At 39.8% G+C, this 20,205-nt stretch overlaps 1 protein-coding gene across 1 annotated transcript in view; it reads left to right on the forward strand.

Annotated features, from left to right (window-relative positions):
- The window catches only part of LOC122556419 (protein diaphanous homolog 1-like), a 350,992-nt gene that overhangs the window by 122,568 nt on the left and 208,219 nt on the right, over positions 1-20,205 (forward strand). The window contains 3 exon segments of the mRNA XM_043703032.1: positions 10,955-11,070; positions 11,270-11,334; positions 13,841-14,020. Coding sequence (XP_043558967.1) covers positions 10,955-11,070; positions 11,270-11,334; positions 13,841-14,020 — 361 coding nt within the window.

Raw genomic sequence — 20,205 nt, forward strand, 5'->3', positions numbered from 1 at the left:
TGTTCTTGAGATCTTTTGGTGTAGGTTTGTTTGGGGTAAACAGCCTGGTGTGTGTTCCTTTTGGGCTTATTGTAATCCACAGTCAAAGCAACTGTCTGCTCACTGTGTTCTCCCACTGTGTTTATATCTTGGTTGCTCTAAAACTGCATCAAGTTGATGTAGACGTAGGAGGGCAAACGCACTATCCTGATTAGTCAGGAGAATTTTACATAAGTCGTCGCAATTTGTTAAAATCTTTCAATAAATAACTTATTTGAGTATTTAGTAATCATTTCAAGTCAACTTAAATTTTTTTTGTGGAATATTTTAGGGGACAGTCCAGCTTTAAAAAATAATATATGCAGGGAATGGGGGGCGGGACTTCTTTTTGACAGGCAGCTGTCACATTCCACAGAGCTGTGGCACTGACTGCTTCCAACCTGTAGGTGCCACTATTGCTCTTTAAATGAAAGGTGGGTGTTGTCTCTGTCAAATCAGAACAATGAAATTTTAATTTTTCTCTCAATCTTATAGCTCCAAATGTTGTATTTGCTGTTTTTCAACTTATATTATTTTGTAGCAGACAGCAGTTTGTTAGTCAGTGTTGTTTTTGTTCGAGTTAAACTGAAGTACATGTCTCTAATTCTGAACAGATGGCCTGAACAATGAATGTAGTTCTATTGCCAAACCACAATCTGTTCTTTTAAAGCTTAAAAATATATTGAAAAATAAAAACAAAAGATTCAGGCTTTTTTTATTTGTTTTCCCATTCTGATTTGAACAAGTTTTGGAAGCCATTTTTCTTGTGTTTTTTTTTAAATCTCAAGCCCCTTTGTGTTTGCAATTCATTTTTCTTCAGGTCGTCTTCATGTACTCCATTTTGTAAAATCCTGCAGTACAGTGCAATACCACAGAGCTCATTTTATCCTCACATCTTGCTCAGCTCTCCCAAGGCATTCGTGGTTTCAATTTGTGAGAGTACTCGTTCAGGGATTATTGAGCAGAAGCTTACTGTGAGCCTCTGTAATGAATTAAACTGAGAAACAGTTTGATTGAAGCAATTTTCATCCCTCGCTATCATCACACAGACCATTAGAAATCAGATTGTGACTGAGAAAGGTGAAAATGTAATTGCAAAAATGTAGCACACAACTATACGCTGTCGTATATTGTAATTTTTGTTTTTGAAAAAAGATGTGAATTTTTCATTTAAAATTTTGAAAGCATATTTATTAAATAGAGTAAAATGGTAAGTGCACTGTAGTATTTGGGTCTGTGTGCTGTACATGAAACAGCAGCCTGTCGCTTTGCGTGACAGCCCCTCCCTTTGTTTGTTTCAAGGCTGCCGCAGTATTTTCCCATTCTTCCAACTCTTCATAAATCTTTTGAAATGTAGAGGACTTTTAGGGATTTCTGTTAGATAAATATTTGTGCAAAGTTCATTCTTCTTTGAACATAACCTTTAAGATTGCCGAGAAAAGCATTTTGTAGGAGGTGAAACAAAGGACAGGAGTACTCTGCTACAGCATGAAATGCAGTGATTAACCCTGCGAGTCCCAAAGTAAAGAACCAAGACTGGTTTGCAAAACTGCTTCTTTAAAAAGAACAATGAACAGCAAATTTACTTTTCTGCCAAGATTGAATGATTCTTGACATGAATTTAATTCGAATGTTGTTGCTTTTCTCCCATCTGTGCCTCCATCTCCCTACAAGATGATATCTCATGATCATATTTCTCACTTTGGTAGGATTTTTAAGTCTGAACCCTGAATGCTAGCAAAGGGGACATTTTAGTTGAAGTAATGATCAGGCATCTGGTTTTAGTGTTGTTGGGTAAATGATGAATAATAGCCAGGATTGGTACATCTGGATACCATGCTGTGTACCTTTAGAACATTTTGAAGCATCAGTCTGTATGAGATCCTTTGTATCAGCATTTCAAAATACTCACTCTTTTGCCAATTGTTTTGGCTTTAATAATACAAAGGAAATACTGTCAGGAAATGATTGTTCCTTCAAGCCGGAGACGGTAGTTAAACTAAAATAGAGCAGTGTGTGGAAAAATAATATCACATCTTAATCATCTGGCAATGTCCTGTTTACTGAGCAGCCACAGCTGAATCTCTGTCACTGTAAAGACCTTGAATCAGTTACAATGACTTGAGAGAACAGGAAGCCTGACTAGTACTTGGCAATCTAGTATAGACTCAATCGCACATTTTCAATAAATTTTATGATTTGAAGTTGCCTTTTCATGCTTCATTATCTTTTAACTGTTAAAATGTCATTTCCTGTTAGAAATGATTGCTGCAAGTCTTTTATCAGCTACCTCTGGAACCCAGTACATTAGATTTTCCATGCCACACACTAAAGCCTAAACTGCTGTAAGATCTGAACCTGGGAGCAGTTATCTAGATTAGCTAAGCTTACTACTGCTGCCTAAAGGGAAGCACATGTTTACCATCATACAGCAGTGAGGCCATGTGGCCCATTCACCAAATCCCAACTCTTTGAAAGAGCTAGGCATTCTATCCCATTCCTGGATATACTCCCATTACATCCAATTCCTTTCAAGTGTTAGGATTGAATCACAGTTGGGGAGACAGTGATATCATTGTGATAACATTGAGGCTAATAATTCAGAGGGAAAAACAGGAATTTCTGGAAAATCTCAGCAGAGGCTGGCAGCATCTGTGAAGAGAAATCAAAACTGTGTTCTGAAGAAGGGTCACTGGATCTGAAATGTTAACTTTGATTTCTCACCATAGATGCTGTCAGACCTGCAAGTTTTTCCAGCATTTTCTGGTTTTGCTTCAGATGTCTTTCATTTGCATGTACTTTTGGGGTTCTGGGTTCATATCCCACCACAACTGTTGGTGGAATTTCATTTCAATTAGTAAATCGGGACTATAAATCTGGAATAAGGTGAGTGAACTTGCAGCATAGGTCGGTACCTGGGATTTGGATGTTGTGGCCATTTCAGAGACATGACTAGAGGAGGGACAGGATTGGTTCTTGCAGATTCTGAGATTTAGATCTTTCAGTAAGAATAGAGAAAATGATAAAAGGGTGCGTGTGACATTGTTAATCAGGGGCAGTATTACAGCCCCCACCCCCTCTCCGGCCTATCACCCTCTCCCTCACCTCCTTCCATCTATCGTATTCCCAGCGCCCCTCCCCCCTACCTTTTTATCTCAGCCCACTTGGCACACCAGCATCATTCCTGAAGAAGGGCTTATGCCCGAAATGTCGATTCTCCTGTTCCTCGGATGCTGCCTGGCCTGCTGTGTTTTTCCAGCACCACACTTTTCAACTCTGGTCTCCAGCAATTATGATGCAGTTAGGCAAGATTTAGGATGCATAGGATGGGGAAGGAAACTGCAGGGGTGGACACACTTGAAATGTGGAGCTTATTCAAGGAACACCTACTGCAGATCCTTGATCAGTGTATACTTATCAGGCAAGGAGGTAGTTGTCAAGAGAGGGAGCATGGTTTAGTAAAGAAGTTGAAGCTTTGAGGAGAAAGTGAGGTCTGCAGATGCTGTAGATCAGAGCTGGAAATGTGTTGCTGGAAAAGCGCAGCAGGTCAGGCAGCATCCAGGGAACAGGAGAATCGACGTTTCGGGCATAAGCCCTTCTTCAGGATTCCTGAAGAAGGGCTTATGCCTGAAACGTCGATTCTCCTGTTCCCTGGATGCTGCCTGACCTGCTGCGCTTTTCCAGCAACACATTTCCAGCCAAGTTGAAGCTTTGGTCAAGCGGAAGAAGAAGGCTTATGTTAGGATGAAGCATGAAGGCTCAGAGGGGGCTTGAGAGTTATAAGTTACTTAGAAAAGATCGAAAGAGAAGGCTAAGAAGAGCTGGGAGGGAACATGAGAAGTTGTTGGTGGATAGGATCAAGGAAAACCCTAAGGCCTTCTCTTGGTATATCAGGAATAAAAGAATGACTAGAGTACAATTCGGGCCAATCAAATGCAGTAGTGGGAAGTTGTGTGTGGAATCTGAGGACCTATGGGAAGTACTTAATGCTTTTCATCAGTATTCACATTGGAAAAGGGCAACGTTATTGAGAATAGAGGTACAGGCTACAAGATTAGATGAGTTTGAGGTTGACAACTAGGAGGTTTTAACAATTTTGGAAGATCTGAAAATAGATACGACCCCTGTGCCAGAATGGGATTTATCCTCAGATTCTCTGGGAAACCAGGGAGGAGATTGCAGAGCCTTTGGCTTTGATCTTTATCATCATTGTCAACAGGAGTAGTGCCAGAAAACTGGAGGATGGCAAATGTTCCCTTGTTTAAGAAGGGGAGTCTAGACAACCCTGGTAATTATAGGCCAGTGAGTCTTACTTTGGTTGTGAGTAAGGTAGTCAACATGGTTTTGCGAAGGATAGGTCGTGCCTAACTGACGTTATTGAGTTCTTCGAGAAGGTAACAAACAGGTGGATGATGGTAAATCGGTTGATGTGGTGTATATGAACTTCATTAGGCGTTTGATAAGGTTCCACATGGTAGGCTGTTGCATAAAATAGAGTTTCAGGATTAAAGGTGTTTTAATGAGTTGGATCAGAAATTGGCTAGCTGAAAGAAGACAAAGGGTAGGGGTTGTTGGGAAATGTTCATCCTGGAACTCTGTTAACAGTGTTGTGCCGCAAGGATCTGTTTTGGAGCCTTTGCAGTTTGTCATTTTTATAAATGATCTGGAGTTGGGCGTAGAAGGATGGGTTAGTAAATTTGCAGACTGACACTTAGGTAGACAGGGTTGTGGATAGTGCCGAAGGATGATGTGGGTTACATAGGTAAGATGCAGAGCTGTGCAGAGAAGTGGCAAATGGAGTTTAATATGGAAAAGTGTGAGGTAGTTCACTTCGGAAGAAATAACAGGAAGGCAGAGTACTGGCTGATGGTAAAATTCTTGGCAGTGTAGATGTACAGAAAAATCTCAGTATCCAGGTGCATAAATCCCTGAAAGTTGCCACCCAGGTTGATAGGGTTGTTAAGAAGGCATATGGTCTGTTGGCATTTATTGGCAGGAAATTGAGTTTCGGAGCTACGAGGTCATGCTTCAGCTGTACAAGACACTGGTAAGGCCGCACCTGGAGTATTGCGTACAGTCCTGGTCACTGCAAGAAGGAAGGATGTGGACGCTTCGGAAAGGGTTCAGAGGAGACTTACTAGGATGTTGCTTGGTATGGAAGGAGGGCCTTAGGAGGAAAGGCTGAGGGAATTGGGGCTGTTTTCGTTAGAGAGAAGGTTGAGACGTAACTTATTGAGATGTATAAGATAATCAGAGGGTGAGATAGGGTGGACAGTGAGAGCCTTTTTCCTCGGATGGTGAAGGCTAGCACAAGGGGACAAAGCTTTAAATTGAGGGGTGATAAATTTAGGACAAATATCGCAAGTAATCCCTTCACTCAGAGTAGTATGGGAGCAGCCTGCCTGCAACAATAGTAGACTTGCCAATGTGAAGGGCATTGGACATACATATGGATAATAATGGAATGATGTAGGTTAGATGGGCATTAGATTAATTTCACAAATTGGCACAACATCGAAGGCCGAAGGGCCTGTACTGCGATGTAACGTTCTATGTTCTATAAATCTAGTCTCAGTGATGGTGGTTATGATAACTGACTTTGACTGTTATAGCATGCCACATGATTTGCTGTTGCATTTTTAGAAAAGAAATCTGCCAGCCTTACCTGATCTGCCCTACAGGCAATTCCAGACCCACAGTAATGTGGTAGATTCTTACCTGCCTTTTCAAATGGCCTAATAAGCCAATCAGTTCAAGGGCAATTAGGGAGAGGCAATAATTGAAAGCAAAAATGCTGTAGGTCACAGTACATCAGGCAGCATGCATGGAGAGAGCAAGCTAGCATTTCTAATCTAGATGAGTCTTTGAGAGCTGAAGTGAATGTAGAGGGGGCAGCATTTATGTAATAGTCAGGGGAGGGAATTGGAGTGCCGGGGGAGGAAGGGTGTTGATATTTCAGATAAATGATGTTGGCTTTGTTTGTGATGTCATATCCCAGGAAAAGATGAAAAAAGAATTCCACCACCTTTTCAGGTGATACTTTCCAGATCATAATGAGTTGTGGAAAAATAAATTCTTCTGGCTTTCCCTGTCATATGTTTGCAAGTTACCATAGTTCTATGCTGTTTGGTTGTCAACGTTTCAATCATATAAAGTTATTGTTTCTTGTTTACTCTGTGAAAACCTCTCCTAATTTAACACTTGTGTTTCATCTCTCCTTACACTTCTGTGCATGCCGAAGACCAACCTTAAACTACTCTCTCCATATGAACTGGTAACTTTCTAGTTAATTTCTTTACCATCTCGCATCTTCTCCTGATGTTATTGCTCAGAAAAGGCTGCAAATCTGCAGCTGATGTCTAATAATAGATTTATGCATGTTCAGCACAGTTTCCTTTCTTTTATGCTCTGAGCTTCTACTTAGAATGCCCAAGGTCACGCATGCTTTTTTTGTCAGTTAACTTGTTTGGCTACCTTCAAAGATTTCTGTATGTGAGCTCCCAGTTCTGTCTCTTCTTGCACCTGTTCTAAGAATGTGCCACTCAATTGGACTCTCCTTGCTCTTTTTTTCCAGAATGTGCCCCTCCCCACTTCTTATTTCTCCACATTAACTGTCATCTGTCCAGCTCTCCAGTCTGCCTGTATCCTCTGTCTTATTTTGCAAGGAGTGTTCCTATGTGTACCATCTAATCTCTGGAGCTGGTTAATGTCATAGAGGGCAAGTCATGGATTCACTGGGAATATGGGGATTTGTGAATCTGCTTGATTGCCTTGGGGAATTTGTCTGAGTTTTTTCTAAATGAAGCTGATTTTTTTTTTCTCTCTCTCTCAGGGATTCGTTTGATTACCAGGTGGGCCATTTATATACGTGGCTGTACCAGATTCACTGCATAAACTGCAACAAAAAATCCAAATGGATGGTGCAAAATAGACATTATAGCAACCAGCATTTTGTTCATTAAAGAAAGAACTGAATGTGGCCTGATAGATATCTTTCACGTAGGTAGTAAAGAAGATATCAAATTGCAGATCATGGAAACATCAGGCTATTTTAGATTGACTGACTGTGTTTGAGTCCATCATGTATTGTTCTGGGAAAGTAACCTGAATATATTGTATGAATTCATCCATCTGCCAGTCTAATTATCCTGATCTAGACATTGATTAAAGCCACCCATAATAGTTGTGTTGCCTTTTTTACATTCCTCATTATCTCCTTATTTATCCTCTGCCTTACAGCCTAGCTATTGTAAGGGCATAAATAGACTATGCCCAGCTTCACCTTATTTTGTATCTCCACCCATATGAAGCCTACTTCATCCAATCCAAAATTTATTCTTTATGATGTATTTATTGCATCTCACACTAACAACGTTACCCCTTCAGACATTCCTCCCTATCTGTCCTTTCGAAAAGTCACATATCCCTGAATGATTAGTTCCTAGCTTTGATCATCTTGTAACAGTGTCTCTGTAATGGTTAGAAGATCATGCTCAATAATCTCTCTTTTGTGATGTTGATTCATTTATTTTTTCTGAGTACTATGCAAATTTAAGTGAAGAACTATTAATGTTGTCCTTTTTTTGCCATTTCTTCCCCAATCCAATTTTTTGTTGTTCATACTTGTTCAGTCTTTCCCTCCTTACCCCACTTGGGAGGCATTGCCAGAATATTTGTCCTACAATGCCACCTTGTGCTTTGTCATCCTCTGTATACCCAACACCGAGCTGTCACCACCAATACCCCTAATTTCACCTTCCCAGGGCTTGGTCTGATATATCTTCACTGCATTCTTTCTGTAGCAAGTCCACCTTTTCTTGGAAATGGAAAAGAAAAACATCATAAATTCAAAATAATCACCAATAAATTCATTTGAGAATTCTGAATAAATTTCTTTTCCCACAGTGGAAGCTATGTGTGATTCACTACCATAAGAAGCAGTTGAGCTAAAATTAAAGGATAATGGTGAATTGCTGACAATTTTTGCATTGAAGTTCTGGTGGAGATTTGAACGTAAAATCTCTGACTACGAAATGAGCCACAGCTGATCAGACTGGCGGAGCGGGCATGAGGAATGGCAAGGTGTCCTGTTTCTGTGCTGTATATTCTTTGTAATTCCAGCTGGTCTATTACCAGCTATTGTGTGAATGTCTCGCATTGTAATGCGGATAATGATGTTCACCGTGATTCCATTCTAAACTTTGAGAAACCAAGCAGAGTGCTGCATTTATTACAGGAGAATCTTGATACCCAAAAGGCATAGGGTCCAGTTGTTTAATAGTGTAGGAGGCACGCTCAAACGTTTGTGGCTATTCTAAACAAAATACTGTTTGTGATTATGCTTCATCCATTCAGTTAACAAATCGTTTAATTAGCCACCGTGCAGCAAAGTGACTCTTTGGATGTATATGGATCTTAGACACTGGGAATAAGAATTTTGTATCATGTCAGATATTATGTCTTCGTAGCAAAACTACGACTTTGTACATTGAATGTGGAACACAGGAGCAGTCTTCAACAGGAGCAATTAGAGAACAGGGATAATTTAAACGGAGCATGAAAGCATAATTCAGTCTTTGCTTTTGCATTGTGCATTCAGTTCTTTTCTCTTTATATTATCGTTGTAATATGTCACACGCTCAGAACAAAAAAGTCAATGTAAATGTGTCATGATGTAATTACACCCACCAACCAGTGTTGACATTGTACTCTCTCTTCTGGATGGGAGTTTGTAATTACAGTATGACAGCAGTTTCCATTATAAATGTGGACCTAGGAATTTGTAAAGTTTATTATAATTTTCAGAAATTCAGGCATAATACGTATAATGTTTTTATGTTCTTGTTGCCTGTTTGAAAAATGACTTTGTTGCTGAGTGAAAAGAGAAGCTTTTTCAGTTTCCATTAAACCATGCAGCTTATCCTATAAGTTGTGAATGTTCTATATGTTGCTGATGAGTATGTAACTGAACAGGTTTAATGCAATCTTGTCTTTGTTGAAAATCCCTGCTGTTACAATTTTCAATGTGGGCCCCATAAACATGAAGGTAGCAAAGGTTTGATTGGCCATTCAGCTTGGCCTGTGAATTCCTCATTCTTCTGAATGTTTATAGGTGCATGTGTCAACTTGGGTTCATCAATTAAGTTATTGACTTTTTTTAAGCAAAAGCTTGATGAAGAATATTAACATTTCCTTTGTTCCTTGCTTCTGTAACTCCTGAAGGTGCTACTACATTCTTGGATGTGGTTCAGTGGGATTGGTGGGAGGATGAGTTTTTTTTTTAAATTCCCTCATGGGAAGTGGGCATTGCTGACTGGTGAACATTTATTGCAATCCCTAGGTGCCCTTGGGAGGATGGTAGTGAGCTGTCTTCTTGAGCTACTGCAGTCCACATGTATATATTAGAAAAAGTGCCTGAGCAGTGAAAATGCCTCAGCCCAGCTTCATTTTGCAGCCAGGTTTGTTACACCCTGTTCACGAAGAACAACTCTGGTTGATACTTAAGTGTTTTACCTTTCATCCCAGTCTTCATTTGATAAAGAAAATAGAGTTTTAATTCTTTCATGGGATATCGGTTTTACTGAGTGAGCATTTGTTGCTCATCCCTCATTACCTTTAAGCTGAGTAACCTGCTGGGCCATGTTGAAGGACAGGGCAAGAGTTCGAGTCAACCTTGTTTCTGTGGATCTGGAGTTTGCACCTAAGCCAGACTAGATGAGGACAGCAGATTTCTTTCCCTAATGACATGATTTTTTGCAACAGTTATTTTCTACCACATGATACTACCTTTCAATTCTGATTTTTAATTTAATCTGATATTCACCAGTAGTTATGGTGAGATTCAAACATGTGGTCTGAGAGCATTGACCCTGGACCTCTGTATCACTAGTCCAGCGACAGCACCATTATTCCACCATTCTTCCCAAGCCACTCATTGTCCGTTTCCACTATATTAAAGGATGAAACCTGGCTTATAAAACTACAAATCTTCTAATAGCTTGGCAGATTGGAATCTTTAAAAGCAGGATTTTCTGGATTTCTGTTGATAGTAGAGACTAATGTTTAGACATTTGTTGAAGTAGAGGACCGGAAGCTGCCATGCATGTTGCTGTTAACTCTCAGCCATGAGGCACTGACTAATGGAGAGGTCAAAAGGTTAACAATTAAAGCTAGTAGTGGATCCTTTTCCTCCGTAATTCATTCGTTACCACCACTTAGTACTGCTGTATTCACTGTTTATTTTTGCAAGTTGGTAACAAAAGTCATTAGTAGTCCAGAGACAAAGAAGCAGAAATTGGCCATTCAGTCCCCTAACCTTTTCTGGAAAATGGCTAATTTGAATAGGGGTTTGAAAGTGCATGTTTTTTAGTATTGCAGACTAAAAAGTGTAAAATGCTGCAAACCGAGGAAGAAAAACTTTGTATTTTTATAGCATTTTGGGAAATCCAGAAATTATGAAAAGTGCCTTATAACTAATGTATTATGAACTGGTTTCATTGTTATAACGTAGGAAATGCTGCAACCAATTTGCACGCAGCAAGCTTTCACAAAGAAAGCTTTGAGAAAATGACCTGATGATCTGTTTCATTGCTGTTGGTTAAGAGATAAATATTCAGCAGGCGATCACAGAATGATGGGTAGCTGCTGTTGAAATAGTACCACACAAGCTCAAACTGAGTGTCAGGCATGGTCTGCATTTATGTCTCATCTGAACGGAGGTAGTTTCAACAATACAGCATTCCTTCAGTTCACAGTATAGAAGTGTCGGCCAAAATTTCGTTGACAAATTTCACCCTGTGCTTGAACTTTCAGCCACTTGAGTGTGAGGGGTGTCATGGCTAATACCTAAACTAAACCAATGGTTATTTCCTTTTTGTTTTAAGTGTTGAACCTTGACAAGGAATGCTTTTTATTTTAAATGTACTTTTTTTTTCAGGCCACAGTATTACAAGCTTTTAGACGAATGTGTGTCTCAGGTAGTCCTACAGAAAAATGGAGCTGACCCAGACTTCAAATGTAGAAAAGTCTCTGTGGATGTGGAACATTTAATAGGTAAATATACTTCCGATAGTCTTTCTGTGACTAATTTTGGCTGGATAGTCACCTGTACACTGTATTGAGAGTCATACAATGAAATAAGATATTGTATAAGTGTAAAAATATATTTCTTCTGTGCGTTGTTTCAATTCTGGAACAGCAAAGTCTTCAGATTAGAAGGGCCTGATAATCTTTTGATGGGTTTATTTTGCAGACAACATGATTGACAAAACCAAAGTGCAAATCAGTGAAACCAAAGCTGCAGAATTGGAAAAAAAGGTAAGTCAGCAAAAAAAGTTAATTTGCTTTTGAAGATATACATGGCGACTTGTGATAGACAGGTCTACTCAGAGCCAGCCACAGAGATGTCAAATGGTTTAGTTTTTAATAAAGTGCCTGTCAGAAAACTCAATGAGCTGACCACTGACAGTTGTATAAAAATGTTTCCATTTAACAATTTTGCAGCAAAAGGTTAATTGTAGCTGTGCTTAGGAAATAGCATACAGCATTGTTATTTTTAAGAAATTAATTTAGTTGCCAGTGCCAGCATAAATCTGACTGACCTCTGTAACTCCACTAGAAGATGATTCTGATCTACATCATTCCTGCACCGTCCCTGAATTTTTATGTTTTAATTCTGAAATTGGCTTTGAGTGCTGATGATTAATTTTTCTGAGTTTATTGTTTCCAACGACTTCCCTCTGCCTGTATTGAACCAGCAGCATATAATTGCCTGTTTTTGAGTAAGGGTATAACATTTACAGTTCTTCAGTCAAAAAAAATATATAAATTTGGAGTAGAAGTAAGTTATTCAGCCCCATCAAGTCTGCTCTGCCGTTTAATAAGGCCATTTACCTCGGATTACCTTTGATTCCCTTGACTAACAAACATTAGAACTAACTCCTCCCTAACAAAAAATTGTGATGTCACCTTTGTCACCTTCTGAGGTAGACTGTTCGAAAGTTGCAGCCCTATGAGAGAAAAAAAGATTTCCCTGGATTGTCCTAAAAGCGAAATCCCTAATTTTTAAAGTGTCCCCCAGTTCCAGAGTGTCTAAGAGGAAACCTCTTTTCCACATCGATCTTGTCAAGACTGTTCAGGAGCTTTTGTCGTTCAATCAGGACACCACTCATTTTTCTATACTCCAGTGGAAACCAGACGCACCTGTCCAACCTTTCCTCCTGAGACGACGCCCTCTTTTAAGTTATCAACCTGTTAATTCTCCTTAATCCACGCCAGTATATTTATAGCCTTCCTTAAGTAAGAAGACCAAATCTGCGCACACAATTTGAGATATGATCTAATCACTGCCCAGTTTAACTTTACTTCCATGATAAATTCCTCTCATCATAAAAGATGGTGTTCCATGAACCTTGATAATTACTTGCTATACTTGAATTGAATTAATTGTCACGTGTACCAAGGCACAGTGAAAAGCTTTGTCTTGTGAGCACTACAGGCAGATCACAGAGTTAAGTAGCATAGGTAAATAATAGGTTAACAGCGGCAAAAACAAAAACACAGGTACAGGTGAATGCTAAGAGTTTGAGAGTCCATTCAGTACTCTAACAACAGTAGGGTAGAAACTGTTTCAAAACCGGCTTGTGCATGTGTACAGGCTTCTGTACCTTCTCCCTGATGGTAGAGGCTGCAGAAAAGCATTGCCAGGATGGGATGGATGTTTGAGAATGTTGGCGGCCTTTCCTTGACAGTGGGCCTGGTAGATGGATTCTACAGATGGGAAGTTGGCCTTTGTGATTGTCTGAGCTGAGTTCACCACTCTCTGTAACCGTCCCCGATCTTGAATGGTACAGTTGCCATACCAGGTAGTGATGCATCCAGACAGAATGCTCTCTGGCGCACCTATAAAAGTTGGCAAAGGTACTCACTGTCATGCTGAATTTTCTCAACTTCTGGTAAACAAACGGCTTGATGTTAGAATTCTCCTTGCTTTCACATTTCTCTAGGCATTGCTCCTTCCTAAGCTGTCTCCAATCTCTTCCAACCCCATAACCTTCCGTGATGTCTAAGATTATCTAATTCTGACCCTGTGTGCATCTGTAATGGTTGCTGCACCATTGGTGGCCTTGCCTGCAGCTACTTAGACTTGCAGCTCTGGAATTCCAATGCAACATCTCACTGTCTTTTTACTTCACTTCCATCCTTTAATATACTTCTTAAGATCTACCTGTTTGGCCAAGATTCTGGTCACTTGATGTAATGTCCTCTTCTATGACTTGCTGTTTCAATTTGTTTAATAACACTCCTGTGAAATGCCTTGGGAAATTAACAGTGCTAAAGATATGTCAGTCATTATATTAACAACAGGTTTGGGTAATTGCTCATAAATCTTTTGTTCAATAGTGATCAGTTCCATATGCTGTCTGACGATTATGTAGCTCCCCCACAAATTTGTCCTAATTCTCTTCCCATTCAGTGTGCCCATTCCATATAATTTTCCTTTTAATTTTTATAAACTGCAATGCGGATACAGAAGTTGATTTGAGTGATAGGAGCAGGAATAGGTCATTCAACACCCTCAAGCCTGCTATGCCATTCATAATGATCCTCCACAAAACTATTAACATTTCATCCCTTGAGCCACAGGCTATATCGATGTCTGTCTTGAAAAGTGATAACGTTTTGGTGTTAACCCCTTTCTATGGCACTGAATTCATTTTGTAGTTTCACCAAAGAGGTGCCACAGATGTCATTGGCTGAATGGTCTCCTGTGCTGTATAATGCTGTATTCTGCCTGTAATAAGTATTTTTGGTTTTGAAACAGCTTGATTCGGAGTTGACCACTCGGCATGAACTACAAGTGGAAATAAGGAAGAAAGAAGCAGATTTTGAAGTGAAGCTCTCTGAACTTCAAACAAAGCAACAGGTGCTAGAGACGAGTAAAACAGAGGTGGAGATTGAAAATAAGAAACTGTTGAATGAAAATAGTCAACTAAAGGATGAGGTAATTCGTTCAAAATATTTATAACGCACGTTAACTCCCTGAAGTTGCAATCCCTCACCAGCTTTCCACATAAATATAGACAAGGTTGACTGGGTGATTTAATCAAGGTACTTAAAATGAGGAATTTAATAAGTTAGATACAGAGAAACGCTATTGAGAGGGGGGGGGGAAGCAGCAATGTGAGATGCTACTCATCTTAGCATTAAAGCCAGATCATATATGGGTGAAATCAAGAGGTAGTTTTTTTTTTCATACGAAGTGTGATGGAAATTTGGTCCATTCTTTTTCCAATTGAAGGTTTGAAGAATGACAGCAATATACACTTTTCCTGAGTATGAGTATCTGGACTATGAAGCAAAGACAGCTGAATGGACATCAGGGCACAGTGGTGATTAGGTGGAGTGTGAAGGCAGACTCTTATTTGCTTTGAATGACAGGAAAGATCTGAGAAAGCTGACCGGCCACCTTCATTTTATATTTTACTCATTCAAATCGATCAATTAACTATTAATTAAGTGAATGAGAGGACACACAAATTAACATTTGTAATTTGTTCTTTTGTTAAAAAATAAGAACAAAACATCATAAACAATGAGTTTCACAGCTGTTGATCAAAAAGTACAGTTCAGAACTGTATACTGACCAGCTCTGAATGGTAAAAGTCAACTGGCTTGGAAACAAGATCAACAATTTGTTTGACAGCCTTTCTCATATCCAGTGTTCTTTTTGCTAAAGTCAAATAGAAAATATAACCTTGGTGAAGAAAATGCCTACTGGGTGCCCTATCCATTACTGTGCATTTCTTTCCTTGCCTAAGTAATACTTTAGCCATGGCATTTTAAATTTAATCACATGCCTCCACGCTAAAGATGTTTGTTTGTCAAGAATAAAACCAAGCTTTGCTTCCTGTCAGTTGTGTTACTGTCAAAGGTAGCCTGCTCAGCATTTTCTAATTGGAAACGGAGGTGGAAAATGATGATTACACCCAGCCAACTCCGCAGCATCTGTGGAGAGGACGTAAGTTCCAGTATAGGTCCAAATCTGCTATCAAAAACCTAATTTGGCTTTGAGTGTAATTCAGACTAAAACTTTGCTGATCCCTGCACAGTTGCAGCCTCACCTATTGTCAGTTTCCAGAATGTCCATTCTTGCCAGATTTTCACCATCTGCTGTCTTTTGTTTCCTTTTTGTTAATTTTGTAACCTGAGTTCAGTTAGGAGTTAATGGCCATGGCTTGCCTGTTTCACAATGGCTGTCTCTATTTCTATTGGAGATTGAAAGTCCTGAGCATTTCTCCCAGTCTTCAAATAGCAGAAACTTGATCTCTCGAACACACTTCATTTTAATGATGTGGTATATGTACAGACAGAGTAATAATAATCCACACATGGTAAAACTGCATTTGGAAGCTTGTGTTCCCACTTTACAGCTGACTAATATTTAGCCAGCCTGGTACAAAGGTACATTTTTCTTAACTTTTATTGAAATGCTGTCTATTAATAGTGTAGCGAAATTGCAGTCATCCACATTTCAAGTATATGTCTCAACCCCAAGTATAGAATTTTGTACTTTGCTTTTCATTCAGTCTGTCCGCCCATCTCCTGGGTATGAAGGACCCAGGAGAGATTCCTGATAGTTATAGCCCATTTATTACCTCACCAGCAAATTAAAGTATATAATTTCTGCAAAGGGTAATGTGCTTTTCTTACTTTGCAATGTTTTCTGCCCCCGAGAGTTAGTTAAGGTTATCAGCTTGCAAAAGCAATCCTTTTTAGATTTTTGATGCTGGAAACTTCTCCAGGTTTATAAAGTAATTCCTTTCTTAGCATTGCTAATTTTTTCTCAGGTTTGAACTTGGAGTTATACCTCTAGTTTTCTGTATTGGTGAATTGCATTTTATAATCCGTTTCCTATTCAATATTTTATAGGTCAAGTGGGGAAGGAAGAATAGGGAACAGCATGAGTTCGATTGTTCTACATTCTGTCACTAGAAGAGTGTTCTGAATGACCACTACCTGACCTTTCTAATTTTGTGGTCCTGACTCGAAATGATGAACAAAACATTAATGGAGTGAGTTAATTCAGCAGAGTGGATGTTTCTCCTCATGGGGGAATATAGAACCAAAGGACCCAGTTAAAAGATTGGTGGCCTGCCATTTAAGGCAGAGATGAGGAAGAGGTTCTTCACTGACAATAGTCAGTGTTTGGAATTCTCTTACTTGGAGAGCACTATAGGCTGAGTCGTTCCACATATGCAAGACTGAGGGAGATAGAATTTTGATCCAGAAGGAGTTGAGGTTTAATAGAGTCAGTCAGGAAACAGAATTTAGTTATGACCACATTAGATGGTTCAGCAGGCTCAAGAGGCCAGATGGCCTTAACTCCACCCAATGCGCCCCCCAAAAACACAATGTATTCCACTGCTCCCCAGTTGGCCATATGTTGTGGTTCACCTTGAATTCATTTTGAGTCTGGTTTCTCTAGCTCCTTTGAATTCTTTACACTTTCTAAGGCAAATATTAAAAAGCCACCGTTGATACCTTTCGGATATGTTGGAGACCTGGTTTACAACTTCTGGCAACCAGCTGAATTGTTCAGTGGATTGCCTTTTGTGCAAGAAGGTGACAAGTAGCAACAGCAACTGAATAAAAATTAGAAACAGATGCAAGCAAATGGCACTAGTACTTTTTAGGTTCCAGTTCCATCACAGGATACTGTATTGTCATAGTTCTTACTTGTCTACAAGCTGGCATTTGGAAACATGCCTGATATTTTTAGATTTTAAAGCTCTGCCAAAACTTGGTGGCTTAGTGGTTAGCACTGCTGTCTCATAGCACCAGGGACCCGGGTTTGATTCCACCTTCGGGTACCTGTCTGTGTGGAATTTGCACATTCTCCCCATGTCGGCGTGGGTTTCCTCTGGATGCTCCAGTTTCCTCCCACTGTCCAAAGATGTGCAAGTTAGGTGGATTGGCAATGCTAAATTGTCATTGTATGTCCAGAGATGAACAAGGCAAATGTGAGGACTGCTGATGCTGGAAATCAGAGTCTAGATTAAAGTGGTGCTAGAAAAGCAAAGCAGGTCAGACAGCATCCGAGGAGCAAGAAAATCAACGTTTTGGACAAAAGTCCTTCATCAGGACTGAAGGCAGGGAGCCTCCAGGGTGGAGAGATAAATGGGAGGGCGGTGGGGCTGGGTCGAAGGTAGCAAAGAGTACAATAGGTGAATGAGGTTGAGGATGAAGGTGATAGGTCAGAGAGGAGGGTGGAACGGATAGGTGGAAGGAAGATCGGCAGGTAGGATACGTCATGTACAAGCCAGGTGGATTAGCCATGCAAAATGCAAGGTTTCAGGGATAGGATAAGGAAGTGGGTTTGAATAGGATCGGTGTGGACTCAGTGGACCGAATGACCAGCTTTCTGTACTGTAGGGATTATTTTCAAGTGTGTTTTATGAGAAAATGTAGAAGTTAGAAATGCAGAATAGTACAAAAGTAAATCTGTTGCATTAGTAGAAAGCTTTGTCAGGACTGTAGCTTTCACGAATTAACTTGTACGAAGTCTCAAGAGTTCTACCAAGTAGAGTGGCCTCTGAGTCCATAACCTGCCTTTGTGGATATTCATGATCCTGACCAATATTATAGCATTAATAGTTTGTGTAGATATTTAAGGAACGGAGTCGGTGCAGTCTTCTGTTCCACTCAGGTCTTTGGAAACCCACAAAATTCTGAAGTGAAGCTGCTCTGACAAAGCATTTTTCTGTCTCCTCCCCCTCCCCAGCTCAATGGACTTCCATTCTTTACAGCCGAAAACTTCCTCATCTGCCTTGCATGAGTTACTATTCCAAACTCCAAGCCTGGCACGGGTAGGGGGATTATCTCCCAGGAGTTTATGTATTGAATTAAAACATCCCATGTGCTGCTCTAAGGGATTGTCTTTTTTCCACTGAACAGCTTCCTTTTCTGCAGCAAGAATGCTGCATCTGTTTCTACTGCTATTTCCTATTCTGTGCATGTGATCTTTCCTCTCACATCACTGATGAAGGGGGAAGCATAAATCTGCTGTGCATCATGACCATTGTTAGCAATCTGTGTGGATTTAGCATGATTAGTGAAGAAATGCTCTGATTTCAACGAGAACAGTTATATAGTATGCTACGTTGAATCAAACTGACCAGGTTTTTTTTCTGTGTATCATTGGTAATTGCCGGATACTATAATTTGTACTTCACTGCTGATGTTTTTGGAGCAGCTGATTCCTAATGTTGCAAAAGCTAAAAGAGATGGAACCAACACTATTATCCACTAAATGTTTACTTTAGCAGCTGTTCTATTCACTGATCAAGAACAATGCTTTTTGTGTCTTTAGTACTGAATAAGTGCTACCAGAAATGTTTCGATGCATTTTTCTTTCTACTTCACAGTTTCAAACCCAACTCATTTCAAGGAACTGTTGGTTGGAGATGGACTTTTTTTTCAGGAATAGCAAGTTGACCTTTCTAATTACAAATGACTTTTAGTTTAGGTCATCTAATTCGAAATAAAATTGCTGTTTTATTCAAATTATTCATCGTACCATTGTTTTTAAACTTTGCAATTACTTTAAATAAACAGGAATAGGCCATATTTTAGGTATTCAAACTCTGATCCCTGCAGTCTGAAAATTAGGAATTTTAAGGTGTCCCAGAATTTTTAATCATTTTGAACAATTATAATTTCATGAAGAAGCATATTGCAGTTTTGTCAGTGCACTTATTTTAGGAGCTTGACCAGGACTTTTAATCGAGTTAACGTTGAAAAGATATCTTTTGAAAGAACCTGCTCGACAATTGTTTTCCTAATAAAGTTGAATTAATAAGTCTATTGTATCAGTAGTCTGAGTTCACATCTAAGTCACGCTTCCAAGTTGTGTTCCTTCCCCTTTTCTCCACTGCTGTTAAAGAGAAGTTTCCATATGCTGCACCTTTGACCTTTTCATTCCTGTTAAAATACTGCTTGCATCAAGCAGCTGAAATTCAGGGCAGCAAACATAGGACATCTGGCCAACTTTTGCAAATTAGCTCTTATTGTACCATTGTAGCATCCAGCAAGCCTGCTACTTAGGGGTTGTAATAAACCAGGCAGTAATATGGAACCAGACTAGAGAAAAGAATGCTTTTGTGATTAGATTCCATAAACCTTCTGCTCAAACCCCATGCATTCCACCTAGCAACTCCGTTGGATGAAGATACCTTTCTATCACATTCTATCCATGTATTTGGACAAGTTTGTTTCATCTGTTTTGCATTACAAGACTACATGAAAATTCAGGCTTGGGGATGAATCTATGTACTCTATTCCATTGTGCTAAGATTTGTAGACTCGTGGAAGAGATCATTTGAAAACTTGACTGCCCCATGACAATGAGCAATAATAAATAAATCTCTTCAATTAGATCATTTGGAAACACTTGATGTTCAAATTAATGAGAAGATCCTAACTCTGATAACATGTTTTCATGTGACAAAGCTTCTGATGTAAAAGAATGATAGGCTTGATTGCATTTGTGTTCCTGAGAATGTAAATGACTTGCATCTTCATTAAAATTCTCTCTTACCTGAGAGGAGAGATAAGCAGTATCCAGATAATATATTAAAAAAAAAGCCTATATTTGAGTCTAATGTAGATAGTTAGGATGGTAAAGAAGGCATTTGGCACGCTTGCCTTCATCAGTCAGAGCATTACGTATAGGAGTTGGGAAGTCACGTTATGGCCATGCAAGACATTGGTAAGGCCACATTCTGAGTACTGCATGCAATTCTGCAGGTCTTGCTATAGGGAGGAAGTTATTAAACTGGTAAGGGTGCAAAGAGACTTACAAGGATGATTGGAGGGTTTGAGTTAGTGGGCGGCACAGTGGTTAGCACTGCTGCCTCACAGCACCAGAGACCTGGGTTCAATTCCTGCCTCAGGCGACTGACTGTGTGGAGTTTGCACGTTCTCCCCATGTCTGTGTGGGTTTCCTCCGGGTGCTCTGGTTTCCTCCCACAGTCCAAAGATGTGCAGGTCAGGTGAATTGGCCATGCTAAGTTGCCCGTAGTGTTAGGTAAGGGGTAAATGGAGGGGTATGGGTCAGTTGCACTTCGGTGGGTCGGTGTGGACTTGTTGGGCCGAAGGGCCTGTTTCCACACTGTAATGTAATCTAAT

This window comes from Chiloscyllium plagiosum, chromosome 14 (genome assembly GCF_004010195.1).
Source record: "Chiloscyllium plagiosum isolate BGI_BamShark_2017 chromosome 14, ASM401019v2, whole genome shotgun sequence".
NCBI lineage: Eukaryota > Metazoa > Chordata > Chondrichthyes > Orectolobiformes > Hemiscylliidae > Chiloscyllium > Chiloscyllium plagiosum.